Source organism: Rousettus aegyptiacus, unplaced genomic scaffold (assembly GCF_014176215.1).
Source record: "Rousettus aegyptiacus isolate mRouAeg1 unplaced genomic scaffold, mRouAeg1.p scaffold_m13_p_1, whole genome shotgun sequence".
In the NCBI taxonomy this organism is placed as follows: domain Eukaryota; kingdom Metazoa; phylum Chordata; class Mammalia; order Chiroptera; family Pteropodidae; genus Rousettus; species Rousettus aegyptiacus.
Window position 1 is genome coordinate 64716830 of NW_023416284.1, and position 19860 is coordinate 64736689.

Sequence of the window (19860 nt, forward strand, 5' to 3'; positions counted from 1 at the left end):
TAAATGCTTTTGGGAATAAAGCAAAAACATACAGTGAACTACTCTGAACTAAATGGTATCAATGTTGTGATAAAGATGCAGAAGGCATAACTTTACATAATAGCCTCTCTATACATAACCAGATTGTATATATTCAGATATATTTATTAAGTTGCTAATTTAATAACCTAAAGTACAATGTGAGATGAAAATATTGCCATTATTTTAAAAAAAAAATTAGCATGTCCCTGAAGGAAATAACAAATCTAGATATCTGGCTTCTCATGAAATTGAAAAATATTATATACCAGACTCTCTGTCTGGCACTAATGTGTGTGGGTGGACCAGGTAGATATGGTGCCTGTATTCAGGGAGCACGAACCTCATGAATAAACATCTGATGTTAGGCTGAGCATGTTTTACAGTGTTTTGATGCACCTTTCCTTTAAAGTTGAATATTTTAAGAAAACAGATGTTTTTATAAAATGGAAAATTTTAATTAAAGCAAAGGCACAAGTAAACATTTCAGGTTACCATACAATGTTACAATAAGAAATTCCAACAGTAAAATGAAATACATTATAATTTTGCATCTCTATAGTATATTATTCTATCATCTCTTCTTTGGAGTGAAAAGAAGGGACAGGTAGATCCATGGATATGATGTAAAAACTTGGATTATAAATAGCATCCACTCTAATTTTTAATCAGAAATTTCAGTAGAATGAACTGAATTAAAATTAACCAAAAAATTTTACTGTTTTGTTAATGAGAGCGCAGCAGTAACTTTCTTGCTAAAGCTCATTGTTTAAATAAAGTAAATAATTAACTTTCTGAAATGTTAGCTGTAGTTGTGTGGTACTACAATAATCAAACTTTTCATGAAAGGGTTTTACCAAAAGTCACTTATTTTAAATCTGAAAATTATAGTGTATTACATAAAAGACAAAGGAAAATGAGGAACCAAGTAATTTCTTATGATGTTAGAAATAACATACTTAAAAAGGTCTAGATCTTGTTTTCAATCAAAGGCACTATCTGGAGAATATGTTCAGGGACAAAAAAATATATATTTTTTGTCCTTCCAAAACAGCCAGCCAGTTATTTGGGACTTTGCTGTCTCAATTAGTCATCAAATATTGAGTGCCTAATATTCATCAATAATATCAATAAAAGGGTAGAAATTGTGTAAAGTTACATCTTTGACTTTTTTCCAGGAAGAAAAAATTTACCACTAACTTTTTAAAAGCTGTTGAAGTATTTTCTTGATCTAAAGGTCTCTGTTTCATTACCACAATGCAATTTCCATTTTATTCAGGTCAATTGTAAGCCTCTAGTATCAGCATTTTAACCCAGGATGGCAATGATGCCAGGGATGTAACTATCCCCAAGGGAGTAAGCTTTTTTAATTGTGAATTTTAAAAATTTCATTCATTTTTGCCACTCCCCACTCCCCACCCCGGCCCAATAACTGTTTAACTTAATAAAATATAAATTACATAAAATAACAGACACTAATTAAAATCTATCAAGAAAACATCGTCCCATGTCTCTAAGTCTTAATCTGAAGGAAATGGAACCCAGTCAGAGCAGAGTACCCTGTTGCATCCTAAGGCCAGGAAGATTTTAAACCCTTCTAAGGAGTATTTTAATGAAAGATCTTGAATGAGAAGATTGTTTCTCATATTTCATTGTCCAAATTACAAGAGTATCAATGGATTAAGATTTACTTACCATGATTCTTTTAATACCTAATTCCTAACTAGAAACAGTACTCATGAAATTCTCTAAGAATAGCTTTCAAAATTTAGAATTCAACTGTGACTCTAGAAAGATGTTCTTACTTTTAAAGTCAAATGATAACAACGATTCAGTTAAGAATACCTTAAATGTCAATGATAAATACTCTAAAGAACAGTGCTAAGATTCTGGAATTCTTTCTCCATTCCCAAAGGTACAGACATCCTTCCTAATTTGTCTACGGAGTCAAAGACTTCATAATATAAAATAGCTGGCACATTTACCATTTTGAATAGTCCTGAGTCTAAGATTCATCAGGAAATTTTAGGTTTCCAAATCATTAGCTCAAAAGCAAAAGCAAACGGTTTGATCGTCTACTGAGACAAATTGAAGTAAACCTACATTTTAGAGTATCTAAATCAGGGGTCAGCAAACTTTTTCTCTAAAGAGACAGATAGTAGGTATTTTAGGCTACTCAACTCTACCACTGTAGCACAATGCAGGCATAGGTATTATATAAAGGGATAAATATGGGTATCCAATAAAATTCTATTCACCAACACTGAAATTTGAATTTTATGATTTTCATGTAGCACAAAATATTATTCTTTTGATTTTTTACTCAACTATTGGAAAATGTAAAAACAACTCTTAGCTTGTGGGTCACATAAAGACATGCAGCTTGCTAGAATTGGCAAATGGGCTGTAGTTGCTGATCCCTGTCTTGATCATTTAGATTTCTTGATGTAGGGGTCAAAGCAATCATGCGGCCATGCATCAAATCATCTCATTTCACTTGGGTATCAACAGCCTCTAGGCTGACAGTCATGAATAACAAAAAGAGTATCCCAAAAGCACCAATCCGACAATTCTAGGAATAGTATCTAATTCATAAGCTGTGTAAAACTTATGAGTGTTGATACTTACATATCTATACATAGATATAGATCCAGGTAACATATTTAAATCAAATTTATTTAAATCACATTAATTGTCAGCAATGCAGGGGATTTAGAAATTCATTAGCTGAACCTTTTCAAACACTCTGGTATCAGACTTAACTTCTGCTTTTAGACAGAAAATTATTTTTGTCTCTTCCACTCCGCTCTGTCATACAATTTTTTTTTTTTTTTTTTTGCATGCAACATATTGTGCCCAGTTCTACCTCCATATATACTGAATTCTACCTTCCCCTCTTATTCTCGAAGGCTATTTTTTTCCAGGGGCTGCTGATGAAATTGAGAATGGAAAGCATCAGTCAACACATTCTTGTTGTCTATCCATAGTGCAAGTATAATTCGGGTGTTTCCTCCAAATTATCAATGATAGGCATTCAGTTTTCTAGGAAAAATAGTCTAGATGATAAAAAAAAAAGGGAGAACTGCTAGGAAAGAATTCTTATGGCTTTATCTATAGATTAGTAATTAGAGAATCTGAAGATAATGTTCATCGGTTATTGGCAGATATAACTGTTGTGTATCTTGGACTTCAGTCCATTCCTTAAGTTATATTAAGTAGAATATTAGCACTAAGTAATACGTGTTGTAACCTCTTTAATCATGGAAAATTTATTAGCTATATACACATGAAGTAAGAGTTTCACTACTAGTGTTTTTGAACAAGCATCAGTTAAGTTATGAATCTGCTAGTGAATTCTAAGCAAAATACTAAGGCTATTAAAATATTAGTGTTTGGCTTTATTTTCAATTTTCTTTTAACCTATATTTACAGAAGTCCTGTTAGAATGCTGAAGGCAGTCATATTGCAACATGTATATTCTCCTTATAAAATGATGTCAATGTTAGGCAATACAGATTTATAAATTATGTACAAAAAATCAATATATTTTTAGTTAACCTACTGCTCTGAGTGGTAAGCAATATATGGAAGCATCGTATGCACATAAAAATTAGAAATCCAAACAAAACTTAAAACTCCCAAGACAGGTAACCATTAATTTGTATTTATAAAGTTAAACAAAAAAAAAGATACTGTGTTTGAGAACTTTCAGTGGCCTACTAATAAAGCAGTAATTTTAATTGAAAATAAAAAAATTCCCCAAACACAAAAACACTAGATAAATCAGATGTACGCCTTGGTCAAATGTTTGTAGATAGCTGTCCTGAAAACAAATTGATAAACATAAATATACAATTTGTTTATTGAGCATAAAATATTGCACAAGAGCAGTTTTGTCTGAAAATTCAATTTTCTATAGTTTCGAACTTCAAAATGGTTACCACGTTTAGATACAATTGCATTTTCTAAACAAGAAACATTAACATTCAGTAATACTGTTAGAACCTTATTTTTCCCATTAACCATATTCCAGTCTACTTTATAGCAATGGTAAGTCAGTGGTGAAGATTTGGCAAAGGTAAAAAAGCAGATAAGACTGAGAAAAAAATACATATGTACATATGAAACAGATATGTTCCAAAACCCCTTAATCATATGATAATTGATCCCTTAAAAAAAATCCACAGTCTAGTTCACAGTGACGGTCAGACAGTGGTTGAGTACGACTCTTTTCTTTTTGGGGGCCGCTCCTTTTGAGCCACCCCATCGCTCTCTCTGGTCTCCAGCACACTGTCTTCTGTTTCGCTTTCACTACCATCTGCCACAGCGGGGTCTAAAGACATCAGGCCAGATTTTCTGTGCAAAGGAAAACCAACGCCACTCTCCCGTAAGGAATTATCTATAAAATCTTCATCAGATGAATGGAATGATTCATCATCTCCAATTAAATGGTTGACAATGTGGATTCCATCAAAAGGGGGTTGATTTGAGAAGCCCCTCTGGCCTTTTAGGCACCTGAGCTGTCAAAACAAAATCCAAGTTAATATACTCAAGTAGGGGAAACAATATGGCCCCCTCCCAAGAAAGCAAATATTTCATATTTAAGACAGATGATACCCTGATCTTTCATCATTTATAGATATAATAGTAACTACCAATTTTTGTGTGTTATGTAATGGGCACATAATTTATTACTTTAACTGAATCATCACAACAGTCCTATACAGTAGATTTTCTTCATTTCAGAGATTAGGAAATAGACTCAGGCAGAGCAACTTGCTGAGGACACATAACTAACAGTCAAGCTGAGATTCCAATTAATCCTTCATTTTACTGTAGATAATATAATGAACCCCACGTACCCAATCACCAAACTTCAACAACTACCACAGCCTGGAAATTATTGGTACATTATACCTCTCCAGTCCCTGGATTATTTTGAGGTAAATCTCAGACATCCTATCAGTTCACCTGTAATATTTCAGTGAACATCTCTAGAAGATATGGACTTAAAGACGACACTATGAACTATCACACGCACTGTCTTGAGAGCATGTCTCTATAATTCAGTGAACATGATTTACAAATTACTAACATTTGCCATGAGTCTCCATCTTGTTATAATATTCTAAAGACCACCACACCACTATAACTCAGTTAGGGCAGGAATGCATCTTCCCACTAATGATAACTTCCCTCTATGTGGAGGGAATTATGTAACCTATTTGGCTCCTCTCCTCTATTCTTCACCGTGGAGTCAGGGAGAGGAATGCCACGCACTGCTCTTTCCACCTTCGGGAGCCAGGCCCTTTTTTTCTATCCCTGGAGTTTTATAGGGCCTGACACTCAGGTGGAAAGGGCTGTGAAGATTAAATACTACCTATTATTGGGTAGGCAAGTGTGGCTAATTCTAGAGTTCAGTATTGAAAAACCCACTGTCACACATTTAAACCATATTCGCCAAAACCAGTTTTATCAGAAATTAAAGTGATTTCTTTATCATCTGTCACTTCTGTGCCTAACTTCCTTCAAAACCCACCACCATGGATAGTACTCCTTCCACTACCACACAATTAAGACAGCCCTGTCCTCAAGAGTTTATATTTTAAATATAAAAATTAATTTTGATATTGTCACTTGTTTAATTTCTCCCATAAATTATGAAGTTTATCCTACAATAAAACAGAAGTTAAAAAAAATACGGACCAAATTAGTAGTTACAAAACAGTCATGGAATGTAGAGTACAGCATAGGGAATCACTTCATAAATTATAGGATTGTCTAACCACTGTGCTGTATACCTGAAACTAATATTTAAAAAAATCTGAAACAATAAAAAACAATTAACTATCCAAATCTACCTCGTCTATCAAGAATTTGGCTGAAATATACTCCATGTCTCCTACCTTTATCATTACTGTCAACCTTTAATTTTGTTTCTCAGGGACAAATTCCTGGTCACATAACCATCTTTCAAATCTTGAGATAAAAGCAATGTGAAATATTTAGGAAATGTTACATACACTTTCAAAACTAACGGTTCTCAGAGTAAAGACATGACAGCTTTGCCATAGCACCTCCCAACTTTCCCTACAGACTTCCAGGAAGGTGTGAAGAAACATGAACACTTCCCGGCTGGTCTGTGACAACAAGAAATAAGAGGGATGCTGGGACTTGGCACAATGATATTGGCCTCAGGCGAACTTTCAACCATAAAGAAATTCCTGTGCCCTAGGCCAAAAGAACAAAATTATAGTGAGGTACAATATAATTGAAATAACACCTTTCTCCTTGGCAGAGCAGAAGAGATATAAACTTGGAGTTCAGTCTTTAGGGAAAGGGCACAGAGCACCACAAAGACCTCCCCATGGCTGCGATATTCACTGCATTACAACTGCCACATTCTGATGCAACATCCTATCACCATGTTGCAACACATGATTTACAGCTCCAAGTGTTAAATTATGTCAGTTAATCTCTTCCTTTCTCTCTTCTCCCCAGCCCTTTTAGAAGACATAATATGGAACATGTGTCTTCCTTCTTCCTGGCTGTTATAAAGGAGGAGTATGGCAGAGGAACCACAACTTCCCAATTGTTTGGAAAGCTGTCGCTTTCTTTTGCTGTAACAAAATTTACTGCAATTAAAACACTGGAGCCTCATATCAGATGTTAATAAGCAACCTCAAATATTATGAAAACTAACTATAAGTTGAGGAATCATTTGCTCAATGTCAAAGGAGATGCAATTAACACTTTATTTGGGGACTGCTAATATAGAATAGCAAAGGCATAGAGGAATTTTTTGGTACAGAAGAAAAAAGTGTAGGTAAGGGACTATTTAGTAAAACTGAAGCTATCCTTTAATTATCCCCTGGACCTAGGAATGTGCACACTGGTTCTGAAAGGGAGGAAGCTTGTCCGGGCCCTGAAAGTGGACACTGGGCAAGGAATTCCAGGGTACTGAGTACTCACAGTGTGGTCCAAAAGGGGCTGGACTTCAGGAGGGGATGTCCTCTGGGACTCCACACCCTGTGAAGAGGGGTTTGGCTAGAAGACCACAGCTAGGCTCTCTAAAGTGAAAAGTCTTGGTTGCCTGGTTCTAAGAGCTAGACTGATTAACTTATCTTTATGACTAGGCTTTTAGGAGCTAATTATATTTGAATAATAATACAAAGCAGAAAATTAACCTTTTCAACTCAACCCCATCATGAAAAACTTTAAAGGATATTATTGGTAGCAAACTAAGGTTAGCATATCTCAAAATACAGTCCACTGATCATCTGTATCGAGAAACAGAGGATGCCTATTAAAAATGTAGAATTGCTCCCCAGATATAAGGAATCAAAATATCAAGAGTGAAACCCCAGAATCTACATTTTTTACAAATGTCTCAGGAGATTCTGATATATTCAATTTGGGAATCACTGTGGTATATCCTCTGTTCCAACCAAATGGGGCTGTCAGGAAGGCACCGATTTATCTGAAACGGAACTCTAATTATTCAGGACAAATGTGCTTCTGAACTATGGACATCTGCCTGTGTGTGTCTGGTATATACAAATGGACAGCATCTTAGAAGTATAATCAGACTGTTCTGGGCCAACTCTACCATTTGGTAAGGAGAAGTCAGTTTAAATATCTTTTCCTGAATTTTTCTCCTGGGTCTAAGAATGTATATATTTAACAAAGCTGAATAATTATGACACACATCCCAGGGTAAGGACCACTGCTCTAGGAAATGATTTATTTGCTTTTATTTGACATCTGTTTTGGGTCGAGCACAGGATCAGGAATCTGACAAAAGCTACCAACTCTGTCTTGAAAGTACACGTACATACTTTAGCATACCCTTTTGAGGCTCAGTGCCTTCTCTAATTTTTGGTTAAAGGCTACAGGAATATAGTCATGACACTAACAACAACTTTGAGATTCACCAAGGAAACAGCAGGCACTACGACTCTCTGAATTGTAAGTAAAGAGATTCTTCTTCTCTGGTGAATCTTGGGATTCCCTAAAGAAGGGTCTCAGCTAGATTACCCTACAATGATGGTCAAAGTCAACAAACTCTACCTAGCCATTCAGAATTTCCTGTCAGCTCTTTAAGTTCTCCAGTCTTAAAGTTTGAGTAGAGAGTCAAATATCATCAGATATTTTGAGGAAAGTGTCTAAGAGAAGCCAGAAAAAAGACTATCTGGGGAAAAGAAAACTTAAAAAATTCATTTACTCTTTATGAAGGTGCTAAATTTGTGTAAAAAGAACAGGATACTCTAATGAAGTGTCCAGGATAATAGATAAAAGAAGAACTGCATCAGGGTACATACATCATGATTAAATTTTAGGACACTGAGAAAAAAGAAAAGAATAAAGCCTCCAGCCCAAAACAAAAACATGTTTTATATAAAAGATAAAGAATCAGAATGGTACTCCAGTGAACACATAGATAAGAAAGAGAAGCAGCTTTATCCCTGATAATGGAGAAAGTTTTAGTGGTCTGCACAGAAGATCAAAACAGCCACAATATTCCCTTAAGCCAAAGCCTAATCTAGAGCAAGGCCCTAGCTCTCTTTAATTCTGAAGGCTAAGAGAGGTGAGGTAGCTGTAGAAGAAAAGTCTGAAGCTAGCAGAAGTTGGTGCATGAGGTTTAAGGAAAGAAGCCATCACTATAACATAAAAGTACAAGGAGAAGCTGCAAGTGCTGATGTAGAAGTTGCAGCAAGTTATTGAGATCTAGTTAAAATAATTAATGAAGGTTTCTACACTAAACAATAGATTTTTCATGTAGATAAAACAGCCTTATATTAGAAAATGCCACGTAGGAGGGACTTTCATAGCTAGAGAGGATAAGTCAATGCCTGGCTGCAAATCTTCAAAGAACAGGCTGACTCTCTCGTTAGGGGCTAATGCAGCTGGTGGCATTCAGTAGAAGCCAAAGCTCATTTACCAATCCTAGGGCCTTTAAGAATTGTGCTAAATATGCTTTGCTTGTGCTCAAAAAAAAGTACTTCTTTCAAAATATTACTGCTCATTGACAATACACCCAAGAGCTCTGATGGAAATGTACAATGATACTAATGTTGTTTTCATGCCTGCTACGCAACATGTATTCCACAGTCATGTATCAAGGAAGAATTCTGACTTATTATTTAAGAAATCCATTTCATAAGTCTGTGGTTGCCACAAACAGTGATTTCTCTGGTAGGTTCAAGAAAAGTAAATTGAAAACTTTCTGAAAAAGAATTTGTCATTCTATATGATATTAAGAACATTCATAATTCATGGGAAGAGGTCAAAATATGAACATTAACAGGAGTTGAGAAGAAGTTGATTCCGAACCTCATTGATGACTTTGAGGGGCTCAAGACTTCAGTAGGGGAAGTAAATGGAGATGTGGCAGAAATAGCTAGAAAACCAAAATTGAAAGTGGAGCCTGAAAATGTGACTAAATTACTGTACTCTCATGATATAACTTCAATGGATGAGGAATTGCTTCTTATGGATGAGCAAAGGAAGTGGTTTCTTGAGCTTGAATCTACTCCTGAAGATGCTGTGAAGATTGTTAAAATGATAACAAAGGATTTAGAATATTACATAAACTTAGTTGATAAAGCAGTAGCAGGGTTTGAGAGGATTGATGCCAATTCTAAAAGAAGTTCTGCTGTGGATAAAATGCTATCAAACAGCATCGCATGCTACAGAGAAATCATTTGTGAAAGGAAGAGTCAACTAATGTGGCAAACTTCATTGCTCTCATTTTAAATTACCAAAGCCACCCTAACCTGGTTCAGCAACCACCACCCTGATCAATCAGAAACCATCGATTTTTAGCAGTAAAGTATTTTTAAGTTAGGGTACATACACTGTTTTAGACATAATGTTGCACACTCAACAGACTACAGTATAGTGTAAATATAACCTTTATATGTGTTGGGAAACCAAAATATTCATGTGACTTGCTTTACTGGAATTGAGCCGGCAGTATCTCTGAGGAACGCTTGTATTATATTAGTAGGATGGAGGGATAAAACGTTTGTGTGTTCATGGTGAGGATGAGAAGAATGAAGAAAGGAGATAAATCCTTCCCCATGTAAAGATGCCAACAAATTATGTCTAAAATGGAAAAATCAAGAACTAAGAGTTAAATTTAAAAACAAAGGCCTCCAAGGAATTGCAAAAGCCATGTCTAATCTTTTTGCAAAAAGCCTTTTAATTACTCTAGGTCTCTTCAAATTATGTGTATAACTAAAATTTTTAAAAATTGAAAAAACTTCAAAAAATATATTTCATCTAAAATTCAGTAACGAAAAAGGTACAAAGTTAAAACTGGCAAGTCCTTATAGGTAGCCAGTACTAAGAATTTTGTGTTACCAACTCTAATTTTTAACTTGTGTTAAGTCAAGGTTGTATAGACCAGCCAGTCTCCCAATTTTCTTTTTGTTTTAGAAGCAGCCTCTCTAATGACTAAACAACATCAAAAATTGATGCTAGATAATAAAGGAATATTGTCACAAAATTATCAATGATTTCTTGTACTCCTTTTTGTGTGGGAATTTTCACAGAGAACCTAAAGGCATAAAAAAACCGCTGCAAGACTATCAAAAAACTGCCTTCAACATAATTCTAGTTTTGTCATGTACTTACTACATAAGCACCATATCGAATAAGGCAATATAGAAAATAAAGCAGTTCCATAATCCACAATCCTGAGATAATCCCATTAATTTTAATATATCTTTCAAGATGACTTTTCTAATTTCATACTTTTCAAAAATGGACTGGCCACTACACATATTGTTTCATAACCTATTTTTTCACTTAACAACATCATACATACTTCTTGGTATAATAATTTTTTAACGGCTACATGTTATCTTCTTTAGGAATCTATCATGATCTGCTTAACCAATTGCCTTGTTGCGATATTTAGGTTTCTTCTGCCTGTTATAAACAGCACTGCCACAAACATCTTTGAACATACAGTTCTGAAGAGATTATTTCTTATAGGCAGAAGTACAAAATACAGTGCAAAGTTTCAACATTCTTAAGGGCTCTGATTTCTATGTTTAAGCTGTCCTCCAGAAAGGTGGTATGGATTTACATCCTCAAAATACTGCCGGAAAAGTTCAGGTTTCCCTATAACCTCACACCACTTTATTTTTTTCCCCCATTTTTGTCAACTGGATAAAAAAATAAAATAAATAAAAAGTTTAAAACATTTTATTATGGAATATTTTTTCAAATACAAAAAGTAATTTAGTGGACTTCTATGTTATCATTACCTAGTTGTAATAATCATTAAAGTATGGCCATTTTTACTTTAACATAATACCGTGTCCCTCAACCCTAGAATATTTGGAAGCAAATGAAAAAGGATTTTTAAATAACTTTGGCCTGAATATATGACAAACCTTCAGCTAATATCATACTAAATGGTGAAAAATTGAAAAATTTTCCTCTAAGATCAGGAACAAGACAAGGATGCCCACTCTTACCACTGTTATTCAACATAGTATTGCAAGTTCTAGCCAGAGCAATCAAGCAAGAGAAAGATCTAAAAGGCATCCAAACTGGGAATAAAGTATTAATATTGTCACTTTTTGCTAATGACATGATTCTTTCTATAGAAAACCCTAAAGCTCCATCAAACAACTATTTGAAACAGTAAACAAATACAATCAAGTTGCAGAATATAAAATTCCTATATACTAACAGTGAAATATCAGGGGAAAAAATGAAGGACTTATACACTTAAAAGTACAAGACATTATTAAAAGAAATTGAAGATGACAAAAAGAAATGAAGAGATATTCTGTTTTCATGGCTTAGAAGAATCAACATAGTTAAAATGACCATATTACCCAAAGCAATATACAGATTTAATGCGATCTCTATCAAAATCCCAATGGCTTTGTTTAAATATAACAAAAAATCATCAGATTTGTATGGAACCACAAAAGACACCAAAGAGCCAAAGCAATCATGAAAAAAAGAATTAAGCCAGAGATATAATACTCCCTGACTTCAAATTATACTACAAAGCAATGGTAATTAAAAGAGCATGGTATTGGGTGAAAAACAGACACAGACCAATGGGACAGAATTGAGAATCCAAAAATAAACCCACAAATATATGGGTGAATAATTTTTGACAAAGAAGCCAAAAAACATACAATGGAGAAAAGAAAGCCTCTTCAATAAATGGTGCTGGAAAAACTGGAAAGCACCATGCAAAAGAATGAAACTAGACTGTTGTCTGTCACCATAAACAAAAATTAACTCAAAATAGATCAAAGACCTAAATATAAGACCCAAAAGAAAAATGCACAGAAGAAAACATAGGTACTAAACTTATGGACCTTGGTCTTAGATGGGTTTCTATGAATTTGACCTCAAAAGCAAGGGAAGTAAAAGTAAAAATAAATGAATGGGACTACTTTAAACTAAAAAGCTGCTGCACAGCAACAGAAAACATCAACAGAACAAAGAGGCAACCATCTGAATGGGAGAAAGTTTTACAAAAATCTCCAATAAAGGGCTAATATCCAAAATACATATCCAACTTAAAAATGGGTAGAGGACCTGAACAGACATATCTTCTAAGAAGATATACAAATGTCTAACAGATATATGGAAAGATGCTCAACTTCATTAGCTTTTAGGGAAATGCAAATCAAAACTACAATGAGATACCACCTCACAACTTTTAGTATGGCTATTCTTAACAAGACAAGTAATAAAAAGTATTGGAGAGGTTGTGCAGAAAAAAGGAACCCTTATACACTCCTGATGGAAATGTGAATTGGTGCAGCTACTATGGAAAATAGTTGGAGGTTCCTAAAAAAATTAATAGTAGAGCTACCATATGACCCAGCAACCCTTCTTCTAAGTATCTGCCTGAAAAATTTAAAAATATTTATTCATAAAGATATATGTACCCTTATGTTCACAGCAGCATTATTCATGGTGGTCAAGACATTGAAACAACTGCAGTGCCCTATGATAGATGGTTGGATAAAGAAGATGTGGTACATACAAGTGATTTTTAATCAGCCTTATAAGAAAAGATGGAATGCTGCCATTTGCAATAACATGGATAGATCTTGAGAATACCATTCTAAATGAAATGTCAGACAGAAAAAGCCGAGAACCATATGTTTTCACTCATCTGTGGGCTATAAAATTGAAAGCAACACACAAACAAGGCAAACAAAAACTCAGACCCAGATGACAGTAAAGTGGTTACCAGAGGGAGAGGGCGTTAGGAGGAGGCATAAAAGGGTAAAAGGGACCAAATATATGGTGACAGAAGGAGATTTGATTTTGGATAGAGAACACACAAGGCAATATACAGATGATGTATTACAGAATTGTGTACTTGAAACATATAACTTTATTAAGCAATGTTACCCCAATAAATTTAACAAAAACAAATAACTTTTGTCTACTGAACAACATATTTTAGAAAAATATTAATACATGATCTAATAGTGTCCTTCAGATTATTTTATTCTTAAACATGAGCATGTTGTACTACAAAATTTTTCCTTCTAGTGAATGTCTTCTAGTTTTATAACATTTAAAAGTAATTTATTTAGGTATTAGTTAGATTTGCCATTTTCCAAGCAATGTGAGCTGTAAGAGCCACAAATACTAGATACGATCTCACTAGCTAGCTATTCAACTAAATGAGTCACTCTGGAGTGACTTTGAGAATGATGGTGATGTTAAGAGTACCCTGCCAATTTCCTAACTATCTAGATCAAAAATTAATAACTTTTGCTACATATAAGAACCTAGATTCATTATTTTAAAATTATATATATTCCTGAGCTCTACCATCAGACATATGGATTCAGCAGGTAAAGCTCAGGAATATGTAGTTAATAAGTGTCCCAGGTAATTCTGAAAAGGGTAATTCACAGATATTTTGAAACACTGTTCTAAATAGATCATATTTAGGGATTTACTCTATTAGGGTAATGTTAAGAAAATTTGGTAAGGGCAAGTAAATTTGGACTTAAAAATTTCTTAATTTATCACTTCCATCATCACACTAGCCATTGTCGTACTTTTAAAATGCAGTGGCCTTAATATGGACACACAATCAACTAGGGGAAAAAATGAAAATCAAAGTGGAAAAAACCATGAGGCTAGTAAATATTTTAAGGTAGGACCAATTCCCTGGGGTTTAGAGACATCGTCACCATCTAATTTAATAGCTAGGTGCCATGGGTGTTTTCAGGGGATTCATCACTGAGGAACACCATCTAATTTTAGACATTTCAATGTCTGTTTCTATACAAGTGAGAGAACATGTGTGTGTATAAGAGTCAGAGTCTTCTCTTCCTATTAAATGTCAACCTTCAAGTTCAAATTTTATTCTGAAGATTATCTTCACATTCAGGTGATGGATTATTTCTTTTAAAAAATAGCATGTCTACCCTTAGGAGTATAGTTCTAGCTTACAGGCTTTGACATAAAAACTACTTAATACAACAACTCCATAGTCATATGAGAGACACACATGGTTGAGAATGTGTGTTTGTGGGGAGCATGAAGAGGTGTTTTGTTACAATAAAACAGGAGAAAATTTAGAATGGGTGCTGATGACAGTGCTATGCTAATAAAATGCCTCTAATATACCTGATGTTTCTTATCTAGATTAGTAATTTTAGGCTGATATTTGCAAAATAAAATAAAAATTTTAAATTAAATTTTAAATTAAAAAATTTTGTTTGGAATTCCAAGCATTAAAAATGATTAGGTACCACTGCCAATATTTTAAAAAACATTCCCCATGATTAGCTCATCAGAGTAATTCTATTAGCCTGTTCTATTACAGTCTACTGCTTCTTTCAGATTTAGGCTCTCTCAGTAGAAAAGTTTAGAAAAGTAAAAAAGTTTTACTATAATTGTGTTCCAGTTTCAGACAGGTCTCACAGACCATTTCTAGGGAAACTCAGGAGCCTTAAAACACACACACACATACACATACAAATGAAAATACCTAATACACTTTTCTTAAGAGTGGAGCCCTTTCCAGGTTTTTGAGCAGGGTCCGGTTTCTCTCCAAATGATTGAGTTTGTACCAATTATTCTTTCTGGTTAGAAAGTATCACATGGTGTCACACATCTGAAAAGCCCCATTAAAGACAAAGCATGTTCTCAAAGAGAGCATGGTAGGTATGAGGAACTGTTAAGCAATTTAATACTAGGCTGCTATGGGTGATGGGGTTGGGAGGGGGTGATATGGAAGAATCTTAAATGCATATTGCCAAGTCAAATAAGTCAATCTGAAAATGCTACATACTGTGTGATTACAACTATATGACATTTTAGAAAAGGCAAAATTATGTAGACAGTACCAGTGGTTGCCAGAGGTTCAAAGGGACTAAAGGGGGAGTCAATAGGGGATTGTTAGGCATATGACTATTTTATATGATACTGTAATGGTAGATACATTTCATCATACATTTATAAAAACCCACAGAATGTACAATACAAAGGGTGAAACCTAATGTCAATATATATTACCTTTATATATATTATATCAATAATACATCAATACTGGCTGATCAGTTAATAATACATCAATAGTTAATAATATATTGATACTGGCTCATCAGTTGTAACTTATGTGTAATACTAACACAAGATGTTAATAAGAGGGAAACTAAGGGAAGGCATTCAGAATGTGTATCTCTGAACTTTCTGTTCATTTTTTTTCTGTAAACCTAAAACTATTCCCCCAAATAAAGTCTATCAATTAAGAAGAAGGAGATGTTCTGTGGTGTTTTTCTATGGCCATGATGCTATAGTGTCAAAACTGCTTCAGAAAGATGACAGTATGTCTGTTTCAAGATAATGTATAGGCTCTTATTTTTTAAAAAGATAAAACACAGACTTTAAGTGTACAGGCTGATAAATTTTTACTTACATTTCTGCCATGTAACGACCACCTAGATAGATCAAGATAGAGGGTTTCACACCCCTGGAGGCTCCCTTGTGCCCTCTTTTCTCCAAATGATTACCTTACATTCCCTCAAAGGTAGCCATTATTCTGATATCTATCACCATAGAATAGTTTAACTGTCTATACCTGGACTTAATAGCAAAAAGAATAACATGGTATGTATTCATTTCTGTCTGGTTCCTCCTGTTACTCAACATTAGGTCTGAGAGTCATCCATGTTGGCACATCTAGCAGTAATTCAATCTTTTTCAGTGTGGTATAGTATTCTACTATGTGACTATATCATAACTTATCTATTCTACTGTTAGTGGTCACTTGGGTTGTCTCTAGCCTATTACATATAATGCTGCCATAAACATTCTTACATATGGTTTTGTTTTGTTTTTGCTGAATATAAGCACTTATTTCTCTTGAATAACTACCCAGGAGTGTAATTGCTGGGTCATAGAAAAAATGGGTGTTAGGCTCCAGCAGATGCTGCCAAGCTATTTTTCAAAGTGTTATACCATAAATCCCTTAATTTTGCAAAAGAACATTTGCCTTACCTTCTTCCAGGTTGGTTGTCAAAACAAATTAATGGTCCCTTAACTGACCATACTGAATAACTTTATTCCAGGTTTTTATTAGAAAATATGACATTGAATTTTCAGCTAACCTATCATGTCATGTGGAATAGTCACTTTGTACACTGGTGGTAGGAGTGAAAATTGGTGAAAGCCCTTTTGAAAATGGTGTGGGAGTATTTACTAAAGTGAATATCTATATACCCTATACCTAGAATAAGGCAACCATACATTACATTTTGCTTGGGACAGTTTAGCTTATAACTGTTATCATGGAATATTTGTAATAGTGTCCTATTTTCTTTCTCAAAAGTGTCCTAGTTTGAATAATAAATTGTACCAGTGACCTAGCAATGCCATTCCTAAGTATATGAGCAACAGAAATAAGTGCAATGCATTTATAACGGGGTTAATTGCAATTTTATTTATAATAACCCCAAATGGAAAAAACCCAAATGTTCATAAACGTGAAATGCGTAAATAAGTTATGGTATGTTCATGCAATGAGAGATTAAACAGTGACAAAAGTGAATGAATGTCTAGACTACTGCTACGTGGAACAACATGGATAAATCTCTCAGTACTGAGCAACGAAAGCCAAACATAAAATAATTCATTCTGTATGATTTCATTAATATAGAGTTAAAAACCAGGCAGACCTAATTTGTGATGGTATAATTCAGGGCAGTGACAATATGGGAGTGAGTAGTGAGTGGAAGGAATGATAAGGAAACTTCTGAAAAGCTGGCAATGTCCTAGTTCTTGACTTGAGTAGTAGTAAATGGACATGTTCATTTTTGTGATAATTCATCAAGCCGAACACTTACAGTCTATGAATTTTCTTGCATGTACAACATACTTAAATAAAATGTCTGGTAAATCAATAGCCTAAAAAATAGTATTTATAGAAGACTGCTGGAAAAATATGCAATTGCCATTCATTATTTCACTAGTATTTCTAAATTTTAATTTTGGATCTAACAGACTAGGTTATGTATTTGGACTTCATTGTTTTAGTCCATTACACAGTTGCTCTTACTCAGATGTTAGGCCATTAGCTTAACACTTTTCCTGTTAAGTACATTTTCCTGTTCCATATGTGGACTCATAAAAGAAATTTATTTCAAAGTTAAGAAACAAGAAAAGAATAACTGGTCTGGTTTTGTCTTACTAGACACCATGAATCTTCAATATATTATGTTCCTTGCTGGCTAGCAAATACGTGGTCCACTTTGATACTGTATACATTTATGTGTGATAATATTAACTTTGATTTTACTAGATTTTGCCTGAAAACTCATTCCTTTACCTAATAGGCTGAACCATATGATAATGCCATTTTCATAAGTGAAAGTCGAGTATCAGCAATTTCATTTGGTTTAATTAATCAAATATTAAGTTATTTTTCTATTTTATACATTCATGCAAACTCTCAAAATCTGTGAACAAGGTATACATCTAAAAATAAACATTTCCCACTGTGCATACTGAGTTTCTTAGTTTCAGTTATTTGTTTAGTTGGATTCCAAGAATAAGGTCATCAATAAAACCTCTCAAATGTGCTTCCAAATTTATCTGTAGTTTGACCAGTTTGATAATAAAGTAGCTGCAGTTACCAGAACTCCCCTTAATAATTCAATAACATAAAAACAAAAAGTCAAAACTGCTTCATTTGCTTTTGAAAGCATTTTTTATTTTCTAGTATTATTTTGATATTGTTTAAAATATTATCATTTTAATAACTCTTTTAACTAATTTTTATAACATTTTAAATAAATCAATAGGTATAAATATTTTCATAATTTACATATTTTATTGACTGACACACACATCTGTATTTGAGTGTATTATTTGTAGATAATCTTTTTTCAAAATTACATGATTTAAAACTGGAAATAAATATTTAAAATCAGCACTATTCAGAAAAATATGAAATGATTGGTTGCTGTATGTACACCCTACCTCTCCTGTTAGCCTGTGAGGGTGGAGATTGTTTCTTAATCATTTTTGTATCCTAGAACTTAGCATTCTGACTTGCTAAGAGCTGGAACATAAAAAATGTTGATAAACTACACTGAAAAGATGGCAGGATTCTGGATAAAAGCCCTCCGGTTCTCATTATTCATCCTATCCTTTTAAATGTTCAATGAGAATATTAATAAGCAGACAGATGGGAGCACTGATATATATATGAGATCCAAATAATATGCTGTTTCTTACCTGATGTGGACTGCTTCATCATGTTATGCATTAAGAGATAGAGTAAAAAAAAGTAAAAACATGTAGAATGTATTTAAATAATACTTAAGACATTCTGACACTCATTACAACTTAAAAAGTTAACAAAATCATGACCTCTCACTGTCAACAGAGATGAGATTTTAGGACTTCTCTGCATGTATCAAACAATGCTGTCTTAAGAAAGCATTTAGTAATTAGAAAAAGAAAGTGATAAGCTAAGATATGATATACCTTTAAAGAATAAAGCAAAAAATGAAGTATAGTTAATAAGAAAACAGGAAACTGTCATGTTCATAGTCTGATGAACGTAGGTTTTGACAGGAAACAGCAGTTTCTAACTGCATGATAGTAAAAAGTCAAACACTAAAAAAGAGTATTAAAAACTATTACTGCTATTTCACATAAAAATTATCATTAAAATTTTAAAGCAGGAAGAACCTGCAGGGATGAATATTCTAAAGCCCCAAAGCACTTCAAAATCATTAAGGATACATAAGTATTTAAAATTTTTTTGTCAGTCTGCTTCGTTAGCTAAACTACAGGTTAAGATAGAATTTTCTTTTGTAAAATAGAGATGTGTCATAGTTTTAGGCATTTATAGACTTTAAATATAACTTCTCAATAAAAATAGAGAAATCTGTGCTAAGAAAATCTCAACACCAGAGCAATGTTCATGTGGACAGAAGCCACATGCTCTTTATGTGTTTGCTTTCTTTCAGCATATTATAGAAAACTGATAACTTGAAAAAGTCAAGGTTGATTTTTACAGTTGGCTTTAAAGAGACACGACAGGTTATTCTTCCTCAATGTGTAGGGTAACAGAATTAATAATAAGCCCTTACATTTACGTGATGCTTTATAGTTAAAAATACTTCCATGCATATTATTTCAAGTTAAAAAATTTCCCCCGTGTGTGATTGGAGGTTGAGTTGTACAGGCAGTTACCACTTTCTGAGATTCAAAAGAATAAAAAGACTGCACTGAATATTTTGAAAGACAATCAATCCACAACAAAGTGGAAAAAAATCATCCACACACCAAAAAAACCCCTAACCAAATGAACTTTGA

General features: G+C 33.8%; 1 protein-coding gene across 6 annotated transcripts in view; it reads right to left on the reverse strand.

Annotated features, from left to right (window-relative positions):
• Positions 1-454: 454 nt before the first annotated feature.
• EVI5 (ecotropic viral integration site 5) overlaps positions 455-19860 on the reverse strand; it is a 197672-nt gene continuing 178266 nt past the window's right edge. For 5 of the 6 annotated variants that reach the window (XM_036236430.1, XM_036236426.1, XM_016134263.2 and 2 more), the window contains one exon: positions 455-4538. In XM_036236430.1, the coding sequence (XP_036092323.1) occupies positions 4224-4538 (315 nt within the window). In that variant the 3' untranslated portion in view covers positions 455-4223. The remainder of the gene's footprint in view (positions 4539-19860) is intronic. The other variant, XM_036236431.1, reaches the window with a different exon arrangement.